Source organism: Chenopodium quinoa, unplaced genomic scaffold (genome assembly GCF_001683475.1).
Source record: "Chenopodium quinoa cultivar QQ74 unplaced genomic scaffold, ASM168347v1, whole genome shotgun sequence".
Classification (NCBI taxonomy): domain Eukaryota; kingdom Viridiplantae; phylum Streptophyta; class Magnoliopsida; order Caryophyllales; family Amaranthaceae; genus Chenopodium; species Chenopodium quinoa.
In genome coordinates this window covers 6,868,070-6,876,704 of record NW_018742329.1, presented here as the reverse complement: position 1 = coordinate 6,876,704, position 8,635 = coordinate 6,868,070, and the positions used below count along the sequence as shown (strand labels likewise).

Here is an 8,635-nt window from a genome sequence, read left to right as displayed (position 1 = left end):
ATTCTCTTTGTCATGAAAGGAAAGTTCTTATTTGAGATTCCAAGCAATATGTTTTACATCGTTGGACTAAAGAAGCTATGAAGAAACCAATTTTTGGCTTAAACAACTTGCTTGATGGGCAGAGAAGGATAGAAGCAAAAGCTAGTTGGTGATTTATGGTGCAGGTTTTTTTCATGTGTAAGTCTTTGTAGGAGAAAGTTGAATGCCTAGAGTCATTGTGTCTAAGCTAATATCTTTTGAAAATGAGATGAAAGACTTGGATTCTATAAGTCCAGTTGATAAACGTGAGGCAAAAAAATAAACACATCGAATTATTTGTTGGATCTAATGACATAGTTGATATTCTTCCTCCAAACAAGTCTTCCAACAAAGGTAGTGGTAGTGGAAAAAGGAAAAAATCTGACAAAGAGATAGCTATTGAGGAAAGCCAAAGGAAAGATAGACTTTGTAGAACTTGTGGTCAGAGAACAAACCATGATAGTCGGAATTGTCCGCAAAAAAAATCCAACTTGAATGAGGTATTTTTGTAGAAAAAAATAAATAAATTTTGTACTATGTTTACTTCCCACTAGATTTTCACTTTATATATGTTCGTGTACATGATTTCAGGATTTCAAAGAAGAGTAGAAAGGCTGCAAAACCACTTCATATTTACAAGAAGCAACATCGGCTACTGACAGCCTAGTGCTGAAATAGAGGAGATGAGAGGAAAGAAAGAACATAGTGCTATAGTGCCCTTTTTATTGATATAGTGATTGTTATTGTTTCACATATATTAAACAGGGACCTTTTATTGTTAAAATTTTATTGATAGGGTGACCTTTTATTGTTAAACTTTTTATTGACCTTTATATTGTTATTTTGATGTAGTGACATATTGGCATATGATAACTTCAATTTATATATAGTATGTGTTTTTAACGTCATAGTGACTTTTTTTCATCGTATTGACACCTTATTCCGTGATAACCTTTTTAGTGATATAATGACCTTTATTATGATATAACAACCGTATAAAAAATACTCACATTTTAACAATTCTTCTAATCCACATCGATTAAGCCAATACAAAGTTAGGGAAGGAGGGCTCGTTCTTTTAATTGATATACTAAATGAATAGCTTAAGAATAGATTAATATAAATACGACACTTTTACCTTACATAGTGACCTTTTATTTAAATAGAGACAGATTATTATAGAAATCTTTTTATCACATAGTAACGCTCTTGCATCTCATAGTGATCCTTTTGCATCGCATAGTAATTGGAAATTTTTACCTCATATAATGCCATTTTACTTACATAATGACTATAAAAAGTAATATAATATCCTTTTTCAAGTTTTTTTTTTTTTTAAGAGATAAAAAAAAGTTAGACATTTTTAGGTACATATTTATCATAGGTCCTTTGAAAACTTGTCACATATGTATACAAAATATAATAATGAATATGGTGATAATTTTGCATTATAACTTAATTATATATAACACATTGAACTAATAACATTTTAAATACATAGTGACCTTATAATATAGAAACCTTTTAAATAACATAGATACCTTTTTAAATACATAGTGACCTTATCATATAGAAACCTTTTTAAATAACATAGGTACCATTTTTTTATAACATAGGCGCCAAATTTATAACTAATATATATTTCACTAAACTTCTTGAATGTCAATTAAAGATTACATATCAAAAGAACTACCAATACCACCAATTCAAAAGCTTTGTATGAACTGGAATCATATCATATTGTTCTATATTAACACTTATACAATTTTGTTAGATTATCCATTTGTTGATGCAAACTACATCATTACATTAGATTTCCTACTTCTGTGCAAAATACAAATACTTCCGAGCAAAAAACTTCATCCACATATTCGTTAGTCTGCCTATACTTTCTTTTCCTTTTTACCTTGCTTTGTTTTCTTCTTAATCCCATCAAAAACATCTTTTGCAACTTGACTCCTTATTAATCTGAATTCAGATAGCTTTTCAAGAACTTCATCTCTGACAATGTTCATATCAGATAATACCAGAGTAGCAGCAATCTGAGCTCTCAATGTCCGTCTAGTTGAAACCTAATATATTAATTTAAGCAAAAATTAGAATAAAAAAGCTAGTTAATTCCATGGAGGAAATAGTTAATATATAAAAATTGAAAGCCAAATAAAAAAAATGAGACGAGATAACCGTTTTCAAAACATCGCAGTCGAACACATCAGCTCCATCAAAGTAAAGCATGCTGACCATAGTATAAATGCCACTATCATTATTCTTCTGTTTTCCAGACTTCCAATTTACAGAAGGTGACTCCAAAGTATACTCAATCATGTTCTTCACTGAGTCATTACTTTGAGGAAGGCGTTGATCAAGAAAAGTACTCAGCATATCACTCTAGGCAAAATAAATTAATACTTTAGGTTCCATGAAGCATATCCTAACTAGAAAAATACAAATAAAATCCAAAATATCATATTTTTACCAAAACATCAGAGAACTTCTCAACCTCACTCATGTACTTTGTATCATAACTCATATTATCAATGAACTGAAGCTTTTCTTCCTTCAAATTCACAACAATTAGGAAAAAGTGCTCATTCAAGAGTATAGGAACAAATATCTGCAATAAATAAATAAACAACTATTAAGCTTGAAAAACTTAATATAAAAGTACTTAGTTGAAAAATGATTGTCAACATTTGCAATGTATTACCAACTCAACATTTGCAATATCAAAAATCATTGCAAGGAATGAACAACCATCTTGACCAAATGTAAAATAGCTTGTCAATGTCTTGTGTGTTACTATCTGTGTTTGCAACTTTCAGTAAAAAAGCCTAAAAAAGAACAAACATTAATAAATATTAAAAAAATTAGAAGGTAGAGTTATTTTTCTTAAATGTAATTACTTGCATTACATAGTGACTATTTTCATTGCATAGTGAAATTAATTTATGAATCATAGTGACTGTTTTCAATACATAGTGAAATTAATTTATGAATTTTTTATAATGAACAACTACCATTATAATGATGTAGTAACTAAATAGCCGAAAGATACTTACACTTTGAGAAACACCAAAATATAGTTTTTGAGGTCCATGTGCACTACTCTTCTGGTTTTCATTAAGCAACATAGCCCAACAATCAATAATAACAGAAGATATAGCAATAGCCGGTGCACCTAATGAAAGGAATTCATTCCTTGTAATCTCAAATGGTTTGCCAAAAGATACCAACACCTCACTGTACAAGGAAATAAAAAGACACATGTATATTAACATAGTCACTTATTATTAAAATTTGAAAATAAATAACAAAAAGAACAATGACATGACTTACTTGAGATCGAAACCATGATAATCACTAATGCAGTAGTCAACAAGTTCCTGGACAACTGCATCCAAAACCTTCATATCCTTATTACTTGACTTACTATATTCAGTTACATATGTAACTTTATCACCAAAGAGACTAACATCCATAGCAAGGGAGCATTTAGATTTTCCATTACTCAAAACATGCTCAAAAACCTATCCTTGGAACCTCACCAACTACAAACATTAATCTCTTTTGCAGGTGCACCATTATCATCAATATCATCATCATCCAAACCATTAGGAACTTTGCTTACCCAATTTACAAGAGACACAATCTCATCAACAATTTCATGAACACGAGGATTCATAAAGAATAAATCAGTTTGGGACATTGGAGGTGTCGAAGTTGAAGCATCATTAGATTTACGAGTCTGAAATAACACTTTCAACTCATTCATGTAGAAGTTAGATACCACTTCTAAATCTCTTTTCATGAGCAAAAACTTCTCATAAACTTCCTGTGAAAAAAAAAATGTAGCACTTAGATTTAATAAAATAATTTGTGACAAAAAAAAAAAAAAAAAAAAAAAAAAAAAACCAAACAGACAGACATAATTAAAGGGTAAAATACTTACATCAATAGCAATTGAACGAATTTCCTCATTAGACATTGAACTGGCAGGTAGCTCAAACTGAATAACACCCTTAACATTGCTACGGACACCTTCATAAACAACAGATTCTTTTCCAGAAGTTTGATTCACAGGAGCTTCCTTGAATTGATTACAAACAACTTGTCCATCCTCAAATTGCAACTTCTCACTCACTGGATATGTATCAAACTCAAGAATTCCACACCCAAAACCCTTGGACAACTTTTCATTTCTAATTCTATCTCTTATATCCACATCAGTCCAATGTTGAATTAAAGGTATTGTAGAATTTAACACAACATTCCTAAACCTCAATCGATGAAAATAGATAATCTCTAACATCAAAACACAACCACAAAACCATTCTATATTTCCTTCTTTGTAGCTCTTCACGGCTTCACAAAGTCTATCTAAGACATATTTTGACCAATTATAAATTCTTATTTGATTAACATCAACCAAACATTTTACAATTCTCAAATCCACAGTTCTGTTGGACGTAGGTGCTAAAAAACTTGAAAAAGCATGCATGATAAAAAGCTGTCTGAATTCTTCCCCGCCATCTACTAGTAAAGGGATCTTAGATTCCAAAAAACCCAAAGGAATCTGATCATTCTCACCCATAAGACCAAAATGAGACCTCCATTTAACCTTTAAATCATAATCAGGGTTGATGACATTAGCACAACGAGAAATTTCTTCAACTTTCTTAGATGTTTTGCAAGGAAGGCAAAAAACATCATACACATCAAATTCAGTCACAACAAAATCTTTTTTACCATCAATAGTAAACATGCAGCTACCATGATCAAAACAATCTACTAACCATGATAGCATATCAGTTGCAGTTCGTTTCACCTTCAAAGATAACAAACCTCCAAAGCCAATTTCTTTAACAGCCTTGATTTGATCATCTGAAAAAGTTTTAATCATCTCTACTAAATGAAATGGCCTGCAACGTGTTTTAAATCCTCGTTGCACCCTGTAACAAGACATACGAAAAGATAAACAAAAGAAACCAAAATAGTAGCCTCTTTTTATAGCATAGTGACCTTTTTTTTAAACAAAACTTCAAAAAAAAGAAACAAATATTCACTTACATATGTACATCACTATCTATGATTGCAGATTCTTGCCTATGAATCACAATGTTCTTATCCTTATTTTCCTTCACTTTCTTCACTTTAAGACCTTCATTTTCATCCAACTTTCTCTTCTTAGCTGGCAAAACAATAGCATGTGAAGAAGAAGACTCATTCCCCTTCTTTCCTTCCATCACAGTTGACAAAGGTATAGCATTCTCAATGTTAGAAGGTTTCTTTTTCTTAGTGATAGCTTTCTTTTTCAATCCTTTTTCAATACAAGCATCTTTATCTCTGTTAGTATCATCATCGATCATTTTGCTTCCACCATCAATATGCTCTTCATCTTCATGATCGAGATTGATACATGCTAAAAACACGCAAGCATATAGTTATATATACAATTATCTTCATTTTCATCTAGCAAACAATTATAATATAGCAAACTAATAACTTAAAAATAATAATCATTGTCATTGATATAGTGACCTTTTTCAGTTATATAGGGAACTAATAATATAGTAACTTTTATATTAATAGGGACCTACATTCTATAGTATTAGGAGACTATCATAATAGAGCAACTAGTATATTAAGGTTAATAATCCAAAAATCAAAACATTCATCATACCTCCTGTATCTTTCAATTTAACTCCTCCTGTTGAGCTACGAAGGCCTCTCCTTTTTTTAAAAGTAGCACCACCTCTAGTTCTCACCATAGGAATAAAATCTAATCCAAATCGAATGAAAATCCTTGTTGCACCCTGTAACAAGACATACGAAAAGATAAACAAAAGAAACCAAAGTAGTTGCCTCTTTTTATGGCATAGTGACCTTTTTTTAAAACAAAACTTCAAAAATAACATAGTCCAACACCCCTCCAAAAAGATTCAGTTTATTTTGATTTGGTTTTAGAACAAGTTCAGGTCATATTCATATTTATGTCTTTTGACAACCAATTTGTTTACGAATAAAAAAATCAATTCAGGTCAGGTCAGGGCAGTGAAAATCAGATCAAACTAAGGTATCCAAATCCTCGAATTCTGGCTACCTTGATTCAAGTTCAAAACAGGCCTAATTCAGAAATTTTGAAGCAAAATCCAGTACAGAGTCAAATTAACCATGCACATATGTCAGACTAGAAGTACACTTTTCAACAGTCAAGAAAGTCATGTAGATGTCGATTTAGCATGATCAGAAGCAATCTATCACAAATCCACCCCAGATGTCTGTAGCTCCTGGGTTAGTCGCTTAAGCAGTCTGCTCAACACCAAAAAATCGGACATATAGAATCAAAGTCAGTATCTTAAACCAGGAAGAATTCTTCATACTTTATGTTCTTTCTTTCTTTCTTTCTTTCTACGGTTGATGTGGAAAGAGTCTTTGCATCAATATCACAAACACCAGAAAATTTATCTAAGTGCAAAAGGCAAATAATTCATGTAGGAACCTAAGGACATTTGATGCAGCTGAAACCACTTCAAATCACAAATAAGAAAAGACAGGTTGTAAGAGAGAAACACAACAGCATCAAAGAACACCAATGCAACCAAGGCAGTTAGTCCATCTCCAAACATGTCACCATGTTGGTCAGGTCTCAATTCCAGATCATCATTAGCAAGAGATTGATTACCATTCCTGTTGCCTACACCAAACGGAACACGGGAAAATACAAATCGAGTTGGACACCAAGTGGAAGCAGGAACGAGTGTAGCTAATTTATGTCTCCAAACTCTCACTAATTCACTCACAAATCCACTAAAAACACTTCAAATTACTCAAAATTCGAATTAACTACTCCAAACTCTCACTAATTCACTCACAAATCCACTAAAAACATTTCAAATTACTCAAAATTCGAATTAACTACTCCAAACTCTCCCGAATTCACTCACAAATCCACTAAAAACACTTCAAATTACTCAAAATTCGAATTAACTACTCCAAACTCTCCCGAATTCACTCACAAATCCACTAAAAACACTTCAAATTACTCAAAATTCGAATTAACTACTCCAAACACAAACACACACACACAATTCGCATTTTAGCTATTCGCATTCCTAACAGGCATTAATTCGAAATCAAAATCCACAAAAATCAGCTAAACTCGAAATCAACAAAAACAAAATTATGCTCAACAAAAATCGTGTTACTAAGAAGATGAAGAACAACAACAAAACCAGAATTTCGAGCAAAAATACACATAAAAACCTAGTTTACTTAAATTAAGAAAAATTAAACAAAATACATTTAAAAAATACTTCTACTAAAACGAAACTTAAGTTGAAATTCAAAAAATCAAATCAAATCGAAAAAAATAAAATAAAAAACTTGCAAAATTACAAAATTAAACAAAAATCATACACGAAAAACATAATAGACATTAAATTTTCGGTTGAATCTACAAAAAAGTACTCATGAAATTCCAGCAAACAAAATTTCAGAAACCTAATAACCTCAAATCGTGCAAAAATAGCGAAATTACCACAAAGAACTCACCTGATAATAGATCGTAGAGCTGAGAAATTGCTAAAAATCAAAGTAATTGAAGCGGTGTTGCTGAAGGAGTTCGCTGATGGTAATTGAAGCGGTGTTGCTGAAGGAGTTCGCTAATGTCGAGAAATTAGGAGAGAGAAAGTGAAGAGAGAAGGAAGAGGAGGAAGAAAATAACAGAGGAAAGAGAAAGTGTTTTCGCGGGAGGAGAGAGAAAATTAGGATATATATACATTAAATATCATCCGCTAGATTATAATCTACGGCTGGGATTAATTGTTTTCATGTTTTCACCCTAAGACTTGTTTTTACATGATCCTAATCCTATATATATATATATATATATATATATATATATATATATATATATATATATATATATATATATAATTTTTGGATTGAAATTAATTATGAACAAGATTTGGAAAAATTATTTATACTTTCACAAGTAATCAATAATTGATAGTGACTCACCAAGTCGGAAATCCTGGATCCGTCACTGTTTACTTGTAGTCTTAGTTAAAGGGGATCCAATTTGACCAGTTTTTCACCAATATGCAAGAAAAAAAAAGTCATATGAGGCCAGTTCTTATTGAAATCGTTCAACATGTAGTTTTCAAAAATTAGCATTCAATGATTTTTGATAATATGAAACTCAAAATATTGATGATAAAATAAGCCATAAAAAATGTGAAATAGCAAATGGCTATATTAAAAGAAATAAATAAAAATATTAGTTTCTTTTTTTTTTTTTTGGGTGAACAAAATCTAATTGAGTTAAGGGTTTAGTGGAGTAAGACTGCAGCCAAAAGTAAATAAAATAAAATATAATAAAAATTTGCAATCCAGCGTTTAATTTCCTTTGGACAAGGGCAAACTTGCCATTTGCAAAGTTGCAATTCCTTCGACATAAGGTCTTCTAGTATTTCTTCTTTTTTTTTAATGGAAAAAATATAAAAAAAAATAATCAAACCGTATTACCGACTAATTTTTTGGAGTTTGGAAGATGATACAATCATGCAAACATTTTTAAATTACTTCGTATATTATTTATTTATATATAATTATTATT

At 30.9% G+C, this 8,635-nt stretch overlaps 2 protein-coding genes across 2 annotated transcripts; both read right to left on the bottom strand.

The window, feature by feature from the left end:
* Window positions 1-1,416: 1,416 nt before the first annotated feature.
* On the bottom strand, window positions 1,417-2,489 carry LOC110689218. Its single transcript, XM_021865949.1, has 2 exons — window positions 2,203-2,489; window positions 1,417-2,090 (listed from the first exon to the last, which is right to left on the bottom strand). Exons 1-2 carry the CDS (start codon window positions 2,398-2,400, stop codon window positions 1,902-1,904), a joined length of 387 nt encoding a protein of 128 aa, XP_021721641.1. The 5' UTR covers window positions 2,401-2,489; the 3' UTR covers window positions 1,417-1,901.
* Window positions 2,490-2,971: 482 nt separating this feature from the next.
* LOC110692152 lies at window positions 2,972-7,885 on the bottom strand. The gene is made up of 8 exons (XM_021869154.1): window positions 7,570-7,885; window positions 5,699-5,831; window positions 5,086-5,437; window positions 3,968-4,967; window positions 3,564-3,850; window positions 3,355-3,486; window positions 3,078-3,258; window positions 2,972-2,980 (listed from the first exon to the last, which is right to left on the bottom strand). Exons 2-8 carry the CDS (start codon window positions 5,784-5,786, stop codon window positions 2,972-2,974), a joined length of 2,049 nt encoding a protein of 682 aa, XP_021724846.1. The 5' UTR covers window positions 5,787-5,831; window positions 7,570-7,885.
* Between the last annotated feature and the right edge of the window lie 750 nt (window positions 7,886-8,635).

What these genes read in the sequence shown, in the direction of transcription:
- LOC110689218 (XM_021865949.1), bottom strand. Translation starts at nt 2,400, where the DNA reads ATGCTGAGTACTTTTCTTGATCAACGCCTTCCTCAAAGTAATGACTCA. An exon ending in ACTGCGATGTTTTGAAAACG is followed by an intron (nt 2,091 to 2,202) that starts GTTATCTCGTCT and finishes TTAATATATTAG; the next exon opens with GTTTCAACTAGACGGACATT.
- LOC110692152 (XM_021869154.1), bottom strand. Translation starts at nt 5,786, where the DNA reads ATGGTGAGAACTAGAGGTGGTGCTACTTTTAAAAAAAGGAGAGGCCTT. An exon ending in TAAATTGAAAGATACAGGAG is followed by an intron (nt 5,438 to 5,698) that starts GTATGATGAATG and finishes GCGTGTTTTTAG; the next exon opens with CATGTATCAATCTCGATCAT. An exon ending in ATAGATAGTGATGTACATAT is followed by an intron (nt 4,968 to 5,085) that starts GTAAGTGAATAT and finishes GTCTTGTTACAG; the next exon opens with GGTGCAACGAGGATTTAAAA.